Source organism: Symphalangus syndactylus, chromosome 10 (genome assembly GCF_028878055.3).
Source record: "Symphalangus syndactylus isolate Jambi chromosome 10, NHGRI_mSymSyn1-v2.1_pri, whole genome shotgun sequence".
NCBI classification, from domain to species: Eukaryota; Metazoa; Chordata; class Mammalia; order Primates; family Hylobatidae; genus Symphalangus; species Symphalangus syndactylus.
The window spans coordinates 91,109,231-91,125,514 of record NC_072432.2 but is presented as its reverse complement, the minus strand read 5'-3'; the positions used below and the strand labels follow the sequence as shown (position 1 = coordinate 91,125,514).

Below are 16,284 nucleotides of genomic sequence, written 5' to 3'. Positions count from 1 at the left end.
TTAGCCTGGCGTGGTGGCGCGCCTGTAGCCCCAGCTACTCGGGAGGAGAATCGCTTGAACCCCGGAGGCGGAGGTTGCTGTGGGCCGAGATCGCCACTGCACTCCGGCCTAGGGGACAGAGTGAGATTCCGCCTCAAAAATAAATAAATAAATATAAATAAATAAATATAAAGTGGAAGGTGGAGGGATGGTTTCTATGCTATAGGTTCAGGCAGAGAATGTGGAGGGAGGGGAGAGAAGGTGCGGGAAGCCAGGGACAACCGCTTGCCTGGGCCAACATCCCTTCTCCCCCCACCTCCCTTCTCCCCCCACCTCCCTTCTCCCCCCACCTCCCTTCTCCCCCCACCTCCCTTCTCCCCCCACCTCCCTTCTCCCCCCACCTCCCTTCTCCCCCCACCTCCCTTCTCCCCCCACCTCCCTTCTCCCCCCACCTCCCTTCTCCCCCCACCTCCCTTCTCCTATGGAAACTTAAGCTGCCGCAGGGCCCAGCGGAGCTAGTCCATTAGCTGTGGTCAGCAGGGGAGTGTAGGTGGGGAGGGCCCTCTCTCCCTCCAGGTCTTCTTGCCAAATGAAAGGCAAAGCGTTTGCTCCCTCTACTTGAGTCAAAAAACAAAACAAAACCATAAAAACCTCCACACACATTTTTAACACACACACATAACATAACCTCTTTCCTCTGAATGGTCGAAGCTGAGCGACTTGGGGGTGGGTGGGTGGTAGGGGCTCGGTGATCCACTAGACTAGACTACAGAGGGAGTGGGGGAGGAGGTGCCTTCTCAAAGCACTTTCCAGGTTAAATCCAGCCTCGGGAGGGGCCGGGAGTGGAGAGAGAATTTACTCTCCCCCAACTTACCTCCCTCAGAAATGGGGGCAAGTGGAGGGTCAGCTGAGCAGAGAGGGAGGAACAGTCTCCCGAGATCCCAGGGATGGGAGGATTGAGGGGAGGGATCCCGGAAACTCCCAGGGGAAGTGGGTTAAAAGAAGGGCCGGGAAGAAGGGTGGGGACGCCCTCCACTGGAAAGGGGAGAGCGTTCTAGTTAATGCTGAGGGGAAGTTGGGGACCTGGGTCAATCGGAGTCAGCGTGTGTCTGTCTCCATGAAGGGAATCCGTCTCTCCCCGCCCCAGGCGCCGTCTTTGGTCTGGAGAACGGTCCAGCCTGGGGGCGTTGGGGGTGTGAAGGGACCAATGAGCGGTCTGTCCGCTCAGAAGGGTCCAGAGAGACAGCCGACTGGGACTACACCCCCCGCTCCCCCTTCCCCCGCCAGAACTTGGGCTTGTCCTGTTTGACGCACCCGCAGAAAGGGGCGGGAGGGGTACTGACCCGAGGAGCGGTCCCGCGACTCTGTGCTCCCTGCTGCCTAGTCCCGGCCAGGACGCTGCCCGGCTTAGCTGGGGCGCCCCTCGAGACCAGGATGGAGGTAGGGACGGGCTAAGGTCCCGGAAGGGCGCGGGTGTCTCGAAGGAGCCCCACGGGGTGGGAATAAGTAGAGCGCAGCCTGGGGTCTCCTACTGGGGGTCTCGAGCTGGGACTGCAATTCCTGGAGGAAGGAGGGGGAGAGGGGTTCGTCCTGGGCTTGGGCGGTGTCTGGATCCGCGGTGCGTCCCCTTGCTCTGGCCCGGGCAGCGCCGCCTGCTGGCAGGGCCGGACCCCGCGGCCCCGGGACCGGACACCAAGCGATGCCGTCACCTGGAGGGCGCGTGTAGCCGCCGGGCCAGCGAGCCCAGGGGGCGCTGCAGCCGGTCGAGAAGGGGCCGCGTCGCTTCGCCTCGCCCTTCCCCTTCGCGGAGCGGAGACCCGCGGCACCAGAACCCAGGAGAGAGGGGAGACGGCAGAGACTCCGCGGGCGCGGGGCGATCCCGGCTGGGCTCTCTCCACAGGGATGCCGATCCCGCTGGAGACACAGGGCCGAGCCGGGGAGGGGTGGATGGGCGCCTTGACGCTTGGGCGGGCGAGCCGAGCACCAGCACTCTTGCTTTTCGGTCCTTTCCCCCGCCGAGATCGGGGTCGCAGCCGCCGCCGGAGGATGGGTGCTCGGCGCACGGAGGAGGGCCGAGAGGGAGCAGAAGCTTCCGCCAAGAGCTCGCAGAAGCTTCCGCCAAGAGCTCAGGAGCTGGGGCAGCCCTGGAGCGTTCCTGCCCTTCTGCCTGCGGCGGCGGAAGCTCCAGAGTCCCTACTCTTTCTCGGGAGGACTTTAGGGAAGAAGCAGAGGGGCAGGGGAAGCCGAGGAGCGCGGGTGCGACGTGGGGATGGAAGGACAGTGGCAGGCACACGGAAAAACAGAACGGGGACCTTAGACAGGAGAGACAGATGTGGAGAGAGGCTGGGCTGAAAGGCAGGGAGAGCCAGAGACTGACAGAGGCGGCGAAAAAGGAAGGGAGAGGGAGGGAGGGAGGAGGGAGGAGAAAGAGGGAGGGAACCAGGAGAGAGGGAAGGGAGCAGGCGGCAGAGCCGGGCAGGCGTGGGGCGAGGCCAGACGTGCAGGCGGGAGCAGCGAGCAGAGCAGCGGCCGGGTTCTGCTCCCGCCTCGGAGCCCCTGGCCCGGGGGAGGGGGAGAGGCCGCTAGCCTGGTCTATGTCTTTTTCTGACTCCAGTGCAACCTTCCTGCTGAACGAGGTAACCGTGGCGGGGGGTGTGGGGTCGTGGGAGGGGGGTTCCCCACTGGGTGGGAGGAGAGCTCCGCTCCAAGCTAGGAAGGGGGCACGCGTTTGGGGGAGACTGCACCGATGGGGAGGGAGGGAAACCGGAGGAAGTGAGGCCAGGGGTGGAAGAGGCACCGGGTTAGAGAGGAGGGAGCAGCCAGAGCTGGCAGCTTCCTAGTACTGGGATTGGATGGGAGGAGAGGACTGACTGGGGAGCCAGAAAAAAGGGGCTAGATTACAAGAAGGGCTCTGCCAAGATCCCCTAGCGCCTGTCCCTGAGTTCCCTGGCAGCCTAGCAGCCAGAATGGTAGGGGCCTCCACCTGGTTCAGATCTTAAAAACTGCTGGGGAGGAGTCTAAGTCTTCCCAGAAGGCTGAGCTTCTGCCTCAGTTTCCCCATTCAGTGCCCAGGGACTGGGATCTGCCCAGCTTCCTGGTACACTTAGAGGAGAAGCTAGAATATATTCTGAAACCTCCCAAGAAGGTTTCAATATATTCTAGCTCCCAAACCTGATTATTCAGGCTTTTCCTCTTATGTCTTGCTTCTATGACTTGGGTACCTGCCAGCTGCCAGTCTAACAACTCTCTCCTAGAAAGAATCAGCAGGAGGAGCCTCTCCCCTGATCCTTTATTGCCCTCAGCTCTCTCCCTTTATGCCCAGCCATGAAAAAGAAAAGAGGTTAGGGCTACATGGATACTGACAAGCCATGTCCTGTCACAGGACAAGAAGTCACCAAGTTGGCATTAGAACTGGAGTAGGCAGGTGTGGGTGAGACGAGAAATGAAAGGGGCATTGGGTAGCAACCCAGAGATATGAGAAGAAGGAAGGAAGCTCTGAAGCTTCTGCAGGACCCAGGGGATGTGCCCAGGTATGAGGAACTTGAACCCATGGCAACACATGCCTCAGGGGCAGACTTAGACAACCTTGTCACAGGAGATTACAAGGAGTGTGAGGAATGAGTGCTGCCGATGGCAGATCCGCTGTTACCTACAGCCCCAGGACCTTCTGTGGGTGGAGAGTCCCAAAAGGAGAGGCCAGGAGAGTGGATGGGAAGAGAAACAGCTGCCTCCGCCACTGCTTTCTTCATTAGAGCCATCTCCCAGGAGAAGAGCACCTCGAGGGTCTTACTCTTTGACACCTCTCCAGGCCCCTGAAAGACAGAAGGAATTGAAGAGAAAGGATGAAAGAGGGGGATACAAGGAATACTGCGTAACTGGGTGAGGGCACAAAAGTGGGCAGTGTCTGGGAACTTCCAATACAGAAGAATCCAGTATATGCCCAAACCCCAGTTGGTGCTGGACTCAGGAGAGGAGATGGTCCCTTCAGCCACAGGGGCTGCAACAAAGTTGTTTGTCAAACCTAGCATGAGGAAGGTGCTTGGCAGGGCTGCTCTGGGCCACCCACAGTAGACAGACTAAAGATGTCACTCTGAAGATGAAGCCTCTTCTTTGTCTTGCCAAGATAACACCGATAAGTGACCCAGGTGGGAAGCCACTTGGTTTGGGTGGGCTTTCTCTCTCCCATGCACAGTGCCTTCTACCATAGATCTTATTAAGCCATGTCAGAGTTTTGGATTTCTGATTCTCCTCAAGCCTAGGAGGGATGAGCAGATTGCTGAACTCCTGGGTGTGAGAAATTGGGAAAAGAAAAGGACTGAGCTCAGGGCCAAGAGCATGGGCACCAGAAGGCCTCCAGGTGTAACCCCTGTCTACCCACATCCTCCTCGTGGGGCACAAAGGTAGGCAGTCAAAAATCAAAGAAGGAATTTTGCTCCGGAGATGAAAATAGGAGAGAGCTCAAATGGGTGGATCTTTGGGGAAAGTTTCCTCAAGATAAGGGCTGCGGCTCTCTTACCTCAAATCTCAATGCTCCTGTGAAGGAGACTGAGTGGTGCAGAGTGGTACAAGCCCTTCTGCTAAGCGGAGAATCTGGCCTTACTCTAGCGACTCCGAGGAGACTGACCCTTTCCTCTCCCAACCCGTGTAGCCAGGATCCCACCCACAACTATCCCCCTACCTCCACCCTCTGGCTTCTTTCCCCCTCCCTTGAGGCTCACCTAAAACAGCCCCTTTCTGCCCCAGTTCCCACGGATGCCTTGGCACTGTCTGGCACAATCCTTGGCAGGGAAGTGGGGAAGGGAACCCCCATCCTGGCAGGACTAGGACAAAATCTATCCGTGCAACAGGTGTGGGGAGGCCTACCCAGCTCACGGAAAGTTCCCCCCTTCTCAAGGGTTGGGCAACACCGCCTTTGCCGCAGCGTCCCCGTACTGAGGGGGCCGGGCAACCTGTTGGGGCAGGAGCTGCCGTCCTGTCATTAGCCTGGGGGCACCAAGCCCATTCCTTCCCGGGACCACTGCGGGGTTTGCTTTCGGAGCCTCCGGGACGCACGGGCCCAGACCCGCACTGCTGTCGCCTGCGACCCCTCCCCCGTCTGCGCTTGTTCCCGCGCCTCTTCTGTCTCCCAGGGTCTCCCTATTTTCTTGTCCTCCCCGTCCTCCCTCTGCCTCTCTCTCTCCGGTTTCCTCGACACCTGCGGCCTCTCCAGTCTCCGCCCGGGTCGCGTCTCCCTAGCGGTCTCAGCGCCCCCTCCCTCCCCCGCCGCAGCCCTTTGTTTCCCGGCGGAGTAGTTCCTGGGTTGCGGAGCGTCTCTGTCTCCGCATCTCTCCTCGCCCCGCCTCCTCCCTGCCTGGATCCGCCCTGCCCGCAGCCTCTCCTCCCCTTCCTCCCCGCCGCCACGGCCCCGTAGGTGCTCGGGGACCCACCTTCCACCCAGCACGGGTCCGTTCCCCTCTCCCGGCCTGGCCCGGGTTCCCCGGTGGCCGCCGCCCCCGCCTTCTCCCGGGGAGGGGGTCAGGTGGGCGGGCACTATTGTTGTAGGAGCCGGCGCCAGATTCCTCAGCCGCGCTCGGGGTGGGACCGGCTGGGTTTGGGGGGGTGGGGTGGGGGGAGCGGTGATTTGAGCTCCGAGCAGCTGGTCTTCGCGGCTCGCTCCCTCCTTCGCGCTCTCTCGCTCCCCGCCGCCGCCCGCAGGGCTGCGGGGCTCGGTGGCATCTCCCGGGCGCGGCCCGCAGTCCTTGCCCCTGCCTCCGGGCCGCTCCCGCCCCCGGCGCCGCTCGCTCCCCCCACCCGGACTCCCCCATGTATGACGACTCCTACGTGCCCGGGTTTGAGGACTCGGAGGCGGTGAGTGCCCACGGTGAGGGTGGGGGCGGGGAAGTTGGGGTGACACCTCCACTCCCTTCAACCCTTTCCCCGGTTCAGGACTTTGAAAAACGCCTCAGTGGCAGGGCAAGGTTTGTAGGGGGGCGCTCTAAGAACGTGGGGAGATGGATTTTCATGCCAAGCGCTCCCCAGCGACCCAGACTCAGACCCTGGGGCATCGGGTGTGTGCAGAGAGGGGGCAGTATAGGAGGAAGGGCTCAAGCAGGTGGCTCCACGGCCCAGGAAAGAGGGGTGGGAGAAGGCAGGGCTGGAGGCCGAGGGCACAGAGGCGCTGGAGAGGGAACACGCCATGTCTGGAGTTCCAAATTCTGGACTTCTGGGGTCTGAACACAACAGCTAGGAGAGCCGCCGAGGTGGTTGGGGAGGCAGACATTCCAGACCTCTTGTGCGGAGCTGAGAGGACATCAGGGAGCCAGGGACCAGCCTCTTCAGACAGAGGGAGCCTAAAACTTGAGGAGCTCCATTATTCCCTTCCACCCCCTCCATCTCTGCGCATTGCCTCGTCTCCTCACCCTTTCTCTAGCCCAGTTTCTCTCCCAGGCTGAAACCTGGGCGCCCAGCACATGGGTAGGCCAGGTGACTGAGCCCCATCTATTCCACAGCCCCCTGCTGAGGCTTCCTCTGAGCAGCGGGCATCCTGAGCTCTTGCCCAGCATGGAGGGCCTGGAGGTGAAGCCAGAGGAGCTGAGGGCCTGGGGATGGAGAGGAAGCGCTTTGCTCAGAGAAACAGGCAACCGATAAATATTTAATTCTCCTCTTTGCTTTTATCTCCTGACCCACTGAGACAAATCAGCTCATTAAGCAGTGATTCCCGGAGCTCAGACAGCAGGGAGAGTGCCTGGAAAGATGGGGCAAGAATGCAGAGCAGCTTCTCAGCCCCTTGGAGCTGCCAACTTTCCCTCAAATGTCCTGTAAGAAGGCCTCCTTAGGAGTGGACCACTAGGTGGCTTGGAAGGGGCCCCGATAGGTTGGAGCACCCCTGGGTCGGAAAGAGGAGTTCATGTTCAAGTCTTCTCCCATCACTTGCTGCCAGGCCCAGGATAGATGAATGCTGACGTTCAGAATAGGCAACTGTCCTTTTCTGGGACTGGGCTCCTTCTGGGCCCAGTTCTCCGTGGGGCCTCTGGGGCTAATTACATTGCCGCTAGAGCAGATCATTTTCAAGGCTCTGGTGGACACCTCTTTCTGACAGTTGAAGGGACAGCTGGTATAGCCCAGGGTGCCAAGGTGAGCTTGAGAACAAACCTCTCCGTGGGGCTGGACAGCCCTAGGAGGTTCTTCCCATCCCTGGTGAGAAGGCAAGGGCTATTGCAAGGAACAGACTGACATGTGGATGGTGTTGGAGGGCAGCCTACTGAGCCATTGCTCCCTCCCATCTCTCTCTGGTTCCTGATCACCCTCCCCCACTTCCCTTGCTCTTGCCTGGCTCCTTGCTCTCCCTGAGGCCCCCTCTGAAGCAGTAGGAGGGAGATCAGGCTCTAAATAAATCCAACGGCTCATCTCCCTCCTCTCCTTCCCCCGTGCCAGGCAAGAGAGGAGCTGCAGCCTGCCCACACACTCACTAGGCAAGGGGGGCACCACCAGGGCACTGTGCCAACTCCTGGCAGCTCCAAAGTACTGAGACACTGGCTATTTTGGCGTAGCAAGGTACAGGAAAGGTAAGACCCTAGATCATGCTTGGCAGGGCAGCCCTGGCCTCCCCAAGTAATACCGGAGCACTAGAGATGAGTGAGCCTGGGGGACTTGGGAGTAATGGAGAGGGGGTTCCATTCTGAGCACAACTCATTAAACATTTAGGGAGAGATCCTGTGATTCCCATCCCAGGGTGAGAGGGCAGGTAACCCAGATGCCCCAGGCATTATGATTACTATATTAGGCCGCCAGTGGTGGCTCACACCTGTAATGCCAGCACTTTGGGTGGCCGAGGCGGATCACTTGAGGTCAGGAGTTGGAGACCAGCCTGGCCAATATGGTGAAACCCTGTGTGTACTAAAAATACAAAAATTAGCCTGGCATGGTGGCGCATGCCTGTAGTCCCAACTACTCAGGAGGCTGGGGCAGTAAAATTGCTTAAACCCGGGAGGCAGAGGTTGCAGTGAGCCGACATCGCGCCATTACATTCCAGCCTGGGCATCACAGTGAGACTCCGTCTCAAAAAAAAATAAAAAAAAATTATTAAATTAAACCAGGTGTAGAGACTCATGCCTATAATCCCAACGCTTTGGGAGGCTAAGGTAGGAAGATGGCTTAAGCCCAGGAGTTTGAGACCAGCCTAGGCAACATAGCAAGATCCTGTCGCTACAAAAAACTAGTAGGCGTGGTAGCGCATGCCTGTAGTCCTAGCTACTCAGGAGACAGGAGGATCGCTTGAGCCCAGGAGTTCGAGGCTGCAGTGAGCCACGATTGTGCCACTACACTCCAGCCTGGGCGACAGAGCAAGACCTGTCTCTAAGTAAATAAATAAAATAATAAAAATAAAGATTACTAAATTGGGCTGAGAGCCTGGAGCACAGGCAGAAAAGGTCAGACTCCTCTTTTAGCACGGTGCTGGGCCTCTGGAGGTACCCGATGTATCTGTACCAAAGCGAGTGGTCATCTGCCTTGCCTCCTGCCTCCCAGCCTGTTGGCCCCTGTCTGGTCGCTTCAGACACCAACATCCCACAGAGGTTTCTCTTGTGTCCTAAGACCCCTGGGAAGGAGGTCCCTCACCCTGTGCAAAGATTATTTCTGGGGTTCAACCCCCACTTATCCTGCTGCCATCCAGCCTCATTTTGTTCTCAGGAGAGATGAGGAACAGCCGGCGGACTACTCTTCTGTAAAATGAAAGATCTTTCCCCCTTGTGCTATCTTCAGGCCTTTGGTCTACTATAGACACTGTCTTTAGCCTAAGGCTGGAGAGTCTGGGCTGACCCCTAGCTGAACAGCCCTCTTGCCCAAGGCAGGGTGGGGGTAGAGGGCATGGTAGACAGTAGGTATGTGATTTTGCCTTCTCCTCTGAGAGTCTGGCCTCTGCTGCCTTCTGTAGGTGGTCATGCCCAGTGAGCTTGAGAGAATGTTCCTCCACCCGAGGACATTCTAAAGCCCCTTCCGCTATACACACACACACTCCTGCATGAACCCCTTATCTAGGCTTATCCCTTCTCTCTGCCACTGGCGTCTCAGAATTGTGGGAAGTATCACTTGACGCTTCTCCCCACAGAGAGGGAAAACTGAGGCAGGAGACGAAAGACTCCCTTTCCCTAGACAGAGGAGGAAACCCAGAGACATCCTAACTTCTGGGCTCTTGTCTCGAAGTCCAGCATCCCTTACTCATTTGTGCCTCTCCCTCATGGCCTTGAAGCTGAGCTCTGTGACCGTCAAATGTACCTTCACTGCCCAAGACCTTTCCTATGGGCAGGACTCAGAGACTCTCCTTGCTCATGTTACCCCCTCCCCACATCCCCGGGGTCCTGCTCCGTAGCTGGGTTGCCTGGCACTAGTATAGCCTTCTTCTAGGGCTGATATCCCCTGGGCCTGGGAAAGGAGTGGGGAGATGTAGGCCAAGTGGTAGGCGTGGCCCAGCCTCACCTGCACCCAGGGAGACAGCTTTGTGTTCTTCTTGGTCTGTGTCTTGTTTGCTGCCCACACCTGGCCAGTTGCCCCAGCAGGTGTGGGAGGAAGAAAAGTAGGGGGTGGGGAGAGCAAAGGGGAGGTAACTTCTAGGAGCTGGCAGCTTTGTGTCCTCCTCTTCACCCTGGAAGGGTAAGGGCTCACCATTTGGGAGCTTTCAGAGCCTTGTTGGAGTAGGGAAAGTGGGATCTTAGGGGGCAGATGGCTGGATCCCCACACTCAGGACTGGTGCTGTGCCAACCAGCGTCTCTTGACTGTTGTGGCTGGCTGGACTCCTGCCAGGCATCTTAAAGGGATGATGTCCAGGCTGCTTTGCAGGCTGCTGTGAACAAGAGGGCTGGGTCTCCTGGATCCAGAATCATCTCTAATACATCATCTTCGGCACACCTCCCTTCCCTCGGCTCAGAGGACATGTTAGAGGGGAGAAAACGGAGGAAAGAGAGAAGTGAATGCTCTATTCAAGCTGCAGTATTAATAGGCTTGGGGGAGGAGGGGCCCAGATCTCTGCACCTATGGATTGGGCCAGATTTCCTGTAGCCTCAGAGGCACTGGGGCCCTTCTCAGGGGATAGGAGGGGCCATAGGGACCCAGCCACCCCCTTGGAGATGGAGAAACTGGGGGCAATAGAGGCAACACTGTAAGGTGAGGAGGGTGCCTCCATAGCATCCTTCATGCCAGAGCCTGGGAGTCACAGCCTCTTTCCCAACCCAGGGTTCAGCCGACTCCTACACCAGCCGCCCATCTCTGGACTCAGACGTCTCCCTGGAGGAGGACCGGGAGAGTGCCCGGCGTGAAGTAGAGAGCCAGGCTCAGCAGCAGCTTGAAAGGGCCAAGGTATACTTTCTGGGCATGGGGCAAGACAGGAGGCCAAGCTAGGTGGAAACCTGCACTCGGTCCTAAGTCCCAGGGGGTCCTTGGGCAGGATGTCCTTGAGTGTGAGAGGGTGTGTGTGATGGGCAGAGGCCACGGCCTTCTGCTGTTGGGGCACTGAAGCTGGAAGGGTGCTTTGAGGCTTCTCTCACTTGCACTAATGGCCAAATTCTCCAGCACAAACCTGTGGCATTTGCGGTGAGGACCAATGTCAGCTACTGTGGCGTACTGGATGAGGAGTGCCCAGTCCAGGGCTCAGGAGTCAACTTTGAGGCCAAAGATTTTCTGCACATTAAAGAGGTGATTGACCCCCCTACTTCCAGAAGCCTCTAACACTTCATTTTCTTGCTCTTGCTCCAGATCCCGATGCTTCTGACTTCAATCGTCAGTCTAATTCCCCAAGCTAATCAGCTCTTCTCCTTAACACACACCTGTCCACCCCTTATATCTAAGATCTCATCCCCAGGGTCTCCATCCTTCTGAGACCGGGCTTGGGCATCAGTCTCCATGTCCGTCAAGTGAGCAGTTAGATTAGCTGCCTCCAAGGTCCCCTGTGACAGCTGCAGTGCCTCACTCAGAAATCCTGGGTGGCCCGAACTTGGCTGACCTTTCCCCTGGCCCCTTCTGCCCACCGCCCCTTGCATTGCATTCCTCAGACCAGCTCAGCGACTGCCTCGCTGGCTGCTTCACATTGAAGAGCCAGGACTGGGGCGGGGCGCTCCTCTCACCACCCCTTCCTGCTCCACCTACCCCCAGAAGTACAGCAATGACTGGTGGATCGGGCGGCTAGTGAAAGAGGGCGGGGACATCGCCTTCATCCCCAGCCCCCAGCGCCTGGAGAGCATCCGGCTCAAACAGGAGCAGAAGGCCAGGTGAGAGTTGGGCTGTGAGTCAGTAAACACACCCCAAACACTTGCACTGTACCCACAGGACACGTCACCATGCATGCCACACACATGCATATCCCCCTGAAATACACATACATATATGCCCAGCTCTACACACTCACACTAAACAAATCTACAGACACACACACGAATGCACACATATTGCATGTACACCTGTCTCACTAGATAAAGCATATGGAATTGTGTACAATTATTAAATAATGCATAGAACATACATACACAGAGACACATTCTTCTCTCCCTCTCTCTCGCCTCCCTTTCTTCTCAGGAGATCTGGGAACCCTTCCAGCCTGAGTGACATTGGCAACCGACGCTCCCCTCCGCCATCTCTAGGTAGCCTCCCCCCAACCCACCCATTTTGGGTAGGTGGGTAGCTAAGACACAGGGAAAGGGGGGATCCTGCCCAAGTGAACTGTGTGGGAAGGGGTTTGTGGAGGGATCAGAAGGGGTGGGGAGAAGCCAATATCTCCCCTGGGGATGGGGATACTGTGCCCCCAGGGACCTTTCCCCCTTCACCAACTTTAATCTTGTATTTCCTTTTCCAAAAAGCCAAGCAGAAGCAAAAGCAGGTGAGTCAAGGAAGGGACCTGGGCTGGGGGGATCATGGCTTATGGCTCTGGGGACAGTGTTCTAGGCAGTCATTGTTGGAGGGCAGAACAGAGAGGGGAGGGAGCCCAGAACCTCTGGATCTGCCCTGACGCCAACCAGGCGTGAGACAGGCACCAGGGCCATGGTTTCTACTGACCTCATGTCCATTCTGCAGGCGGAACATGTTCCCCCATACGACGTGGTGCCCTCCATGCGGCCTGTGGTGCTGGTGGGACCCTCTCTGAAAGGTTATGAGGTGAGAGGAGGTCCTTGACCCCAAAGAGTCACCTCTACCAAGCCTGCCACAGGAAGTCCCTAGGGAAAGTGGAAGGTTGTGTCTCCTCCCTCCAGGGTGTGTATGTGGAGGGCATCGACTCTGGGGCATGCACTGGGGAGGCTGCTTCTCTCCAAAAGGGCCCTTCATCAGTGCCATGCCCTCCGCCAGGTCACAGACATGATGCAGAAGGCTCTCTTCGACTTTCTGAAACACAGATTTGATGGCAGGTAAGCTGCCCTGGCCTGAGGTGGCCTGAGAACCAAGGAGAAGCTCATGGCCTACTTCCAGATGCCTGTAGCTAGTCTTCTCTAAGGGAAGAGTTAGTGGGAGCTGAGTAAGGAGAGGCTGAGGCACAGGTTTAGAAGCAAGCTGTGATTCTCCACTGCCACCCCAGGATCTCCATCACCCGAGTCACAGCCGACCTCTCCCTGGCAAAGCGATCTGTGCTCAACAATCCTGGCAAGAGGACCATCATTGAGCGCTCCTCTGCCCGCTCCAGCATCGGTGAGAAGTCCCCACCACCTGCTTCTGTGCCCACTCAAGCGCCAGTGAGAACCTTCCTCCTCCCTTTTCTTTTTAAATTTTTTTTTTTTTTTTTTTGAGATGGAGTCTCGCTCTGTCGCCCAGGCTGGAGTGCAGTGGTGAGATCTCGGCTCACTGCAACCTCCACCTCCTGGGTTCAAATGATCTTCCCATCTCAGCCTCCTGAGTAGCTGGGACTACAGGCGCCCATCACCACGCCTGGCTAATTTTTGCATTTTTAGTAGACACGGGGTTTCACCATGTTGGCCAGGGTGGTCTCGAACTCCTGAACTCAAGTGATCGGCCCACCTTGGCCTCTCAAAATGCTGGGATTACAGGCATGAGCCACCATGCCTGGCCCCTCTTCCCTTTTCTCTTCCTTACCTCCTTGTCTTTCTGCCCAACTCCTCTACCTGCCCCCAGGATTGGCAAGAACACACCCCTCCTCCTCAATTCCCATTCCTCTGCCTGTCCAGGCTTCGATGAATGCCCTTTTCCTCCAATTCCTTCCTGTCCACCATTCGGGAGCCCTCAAAGCCCGCTGGAGTGAGCAGCGGGCAGAGCTCCTGGTGAGCACTGCTGCTGCCTCCCTCCATAGCGGAAGTGCAGAGTGAGATCGAGCGCATATTTGAGCTGGCCAAATCCCTGCAGCTAGTAGTGTTGGACGCCGACACCATCAACCACCCAGCACAGCTGGCCAAGACCTCGCTGGCCCCCATCATCGTCTTTGTCAAGGTGTCCTCACCAAAGGTAAGTCAGCTGGACTCATGGAGGAGGCCCACAGGGCTGTCCTACTAGAATGTGGCATGACTCTACTTGGTCCCTGCCTGGGGCACCTGAGTTCCCTTTTCCTGCTGCCCTTAACACGACTCTGAGTCATCCTCGCCTGCTACCGATGCCACAAGTGGAGGAAATGCCTCGCCCTGCCTGGGCTCAGCTCTGCCCAGAGTCCTGAGAGACTCCAGGCCTAGCTCTGCCCTCCCTGCTCAGGTACTCCAGCGTCTCATTCGCTCCCGGGGGAAGTCACAGATGAAGCACCTGACCGTACAGATGATGGCATACGATAAGCTGGTTCAGTGCCCACCGGTGAGTGCCTGGGTCAGCTGCTCCTGTGCCCACTCCCCCAGGGCTGCGGCAGTGATAGAGATGGGTGGGGGGCTGCTGCTGAGGGGAAACCAACGTTGCGCCTTCCTCCCCCTCCCCAGGAGTCATTTGATGTGATTCTGGATGAGAACCAGCTGGAGGATGCCTGTGAGCACCTGGCTGAGTACCTGGAGGTTTACTGGCGGGCCACGCACCACCCAGCCCCTGGCCCCGGACTTCTGGGTCCTCCCAGTGCCATCCCCGGACTTCAGGTAACCATTTGCAGTGGGCAGAGATGCTCAAGCTAAACCAGCCAAGGCACTGCCCCTCCCTGCCCAGAGGACTGTCCTTGGCCTCCAGTTCAGCATGCCAAAGGATTGTAGAACTCTCAGCTCTGCTGTACAGAGCTAGTACAGACGGGCAAAGGAACTTCCTGAGGAGAGAGGGAATCAATCAATGAGATGGATATGTCAGAGATTAGTTTCCTAGGGGTCAAGAGAAACACAATCTCCAAACTTTCTCCCAGGCTGCCTTGAAGGCAGAGCCCGAATTTTGCGGGAGTTGAAGCTCCAGTTTTCTCTCTCAGAAGAGGAAAAATGCTCCAGCATGCTTCTTCCTTGCACTATTTCCTGTACTGGGGAATTGAGAGTTGAGGGGGGGAAGAATCTCGCACCTCACCAGAAGACAAGGTGAGGTCTGTACTGCCTCACTGAGAGCTGTTGTGTGGCCCCCAGAACCAGCAGCTGCTGGGGGAGCGTGGCGAGGAGCACTCCCCCCTGGAGCGGGACAGCTTGATGCCCTCTGATGAGGCCAGCGAGAGCTCCCGCCAAGCCTGGACAGGATCTTCACAGCGTAGCTCCCGCCACCTGGAGGAGGACTATGCAGATGCCTACCAGGACCTGTACCAGCCTCACCGCCAACACACCTCGGGGCTGCCTAGTGCTAACGGGCATGACCCCCAAGACCGGCTTCTAGCCCAGGACTCGGAGCACAACCATAATGACCGGAACTGGCAGCGCAACCGGCCTTGGCCCAAGGATAGCTACTGACAGCCTCCTGCTGCCCTACCCTGGCAGGCACAGGCGCAGCTGGCTGGGGGGCCCACTCCAGGCAGGGTGGCGTTAGACTGGCATTAGGCTGGCACTAGGCTCAGCCCCCAAAACCCCCTGCCCAGCCCCAGCTTCAGGGCTGCCTGTGGTCCCAAGGTTCTGGGAGAAACGGGGCCCCGTCACCTCCTGGGCAGTGACCCCTACTAGGCTCCCATTCCAGGTACTAGCTGTGTGTTCTGCACCCCTGGCACCTTCCTCTCCTCCCACACAGGAAGCTGCCCCACTGGGCAGTGCCCTCAGGCCAGGATCCCCTTAGCAGGGGCCTTCCCACCAGACTCAGGGAAGGGATGCCCCATTAAAGTGACTAAAGGGTGGGGTGTGGGCACCATGGCATGAGGAAGAAACAGGGTCCCTGAGCAGGCACAAGTCCTGACAGTCGAGGGACTGCTTTGGCATTGGAGGGCCTCCAGTCACCTCACTGCCACACATTAGAAATGAGACAATCATAGCCCCCCCAGGGTGGCACACCCATCCGTCTGCTGGGGTGTGGCAGCCACATCCAAGACTGGAGCAGCAGGCTGGCCACGCTCGGGCCAGAGAGTGCTCACAGCCGAAGCTCTTGGAGGAAAGGGCTCTCCTTACCCTGCCAGGAAGCATCTTAACATGTGACAGGACCAGGGACCAGGAGCATGGTGAAGCCAACTGGCAGACGGGAGCCAACCTGGATGGGGGTGTGGGGAAGGAGGGCGCGTGTAGCAGAGAACTTAAGGGGGCCTCCTTGCCTTTCTCATTCTTTTGCCCTGCATCCTGTCATTTCTGTTCTTGTCCCTCATACATCCTAGGAGAACCGGGCTCCAGACTTTGTTCCCTGACTCATAGCTGCCGCTTGTTAGGTTAGGGTTAGATGGGGAGAGACAGGGCACAGAGGACCTGTCTCCCCGGCTACTCTTGCCTTATGGCTCTAGTGTGTGACCTACAGAGCATGCTCCACAAGCCCCTGCCTCACCTCACTGTCGTCACTAATAAACATCATGCACAGTCCCTCCGGCTTCTGTTCTGTCTGTGATGCGGCCCAAGTCTGGTGGAGGGAAGGATGTGTTCGGGCCGCCCTTCTCTCAGAGGATCTGTCCAGCAGGAAGGGGACAAAGGCAGAGCTGGGGAGGCACTCCACTCCCAGGCATCCCCACTCTTCATGCCCAGGTGTCAAGAGGGAGACATCCAGCAGCATGGAAAGGGCTTGTCCTGGGACGTGGGGAAGAAGATGCTTGGTCACGGCTTTACAGTATCCTTGCGCCAGGCCAAAACGGCCCTAGAAGCCCCTACAACTTGAACTCCATGTACTAGGCCAACTCTTTCTGTGGAGTAAGAAGAGCATGTGAACAAGAGGAGCGTGGAGGGAGGACTGCAGCCCTGCATTCCTGTCACCACAGCCTGATACAGCTGGGTCCACTCGTCCTGCACCATCCCCTCCCAGGAGCAATGGGTCCAACTAGGGAGCCACAAGCAAAGATCC

At 57.9% G+C, this 16,284-nt stretch overlaps 1 protein-coding gene and 1 long non-coding RNA gene across 6 annotated transcripts; one reads left to right on the top strand and one right to left on the bottom strand.

Moving 5' to 3' along the window:
• Positions 1-636: 636 nt before the first annotated feature.
• LOC134731537 (uncharacterized) lies at positions 637-5,475 on the bottom strand. Its single transcript, XR_010113889.1, has 4 exons — positions 5,406-5,475; positions 3,629-3,791; positions 1,323-1,539; positions 637-1,157 (listed from the first exon to the last, which is right to left on the bottom strand). It is a non-coding gene; the product is annotated as an uncharacterized lncRNA (long non-coding RNA).
• CACNB3 (calcium voltage-gated channel auxiliary subunit beta 3) lies at positions 1,346-15,812 on the top strand. Of its 5 annotated transcripts, none has more exons than XM_055295047.2 (13): positions 1,346-1,419; positions 10,186-10,308; positions 10,522-10,644; positions 11,101-11,216; positions 11,521-11,585; positions 11,802-11,821; positions 12,016-12,096; positions 12,286-12,344; positions 12,512-12,621; positions 13,238-13,389; positions 13,630-13,725; positions 13,845-13,994; positions 14,457-15,812. In XM_055295047.2, exons 1-13 carry the CDS (start codon positions 1,414-1,416, stop codon positions 14,769-14,771), a joined length of 1,416 nt encoding a protein of 471 aa, XP_055151022.1. In that variant the 5' UTR covers positions 1,346-1,413; the 3' UTR covers positions 14,772-15,812. The 5 variants fall into 5 exon arrangements, with proteins under 5 accessions (XP_055151022.1, XP_055151020.2, XP_055151023.1 ...); XM_055295045.2 differs by lacking the exon at positions 1,346-1,419 and adding an exon at positions 2,461-2,615; XM_055295046.2 differs by lacking the exon at positions 1,346-1,419 and adding an exon at positions 4,409-5,826.
• The last annotated feature ends 472 nt before the right edge of the window (positions 15,813-16,284 follow it).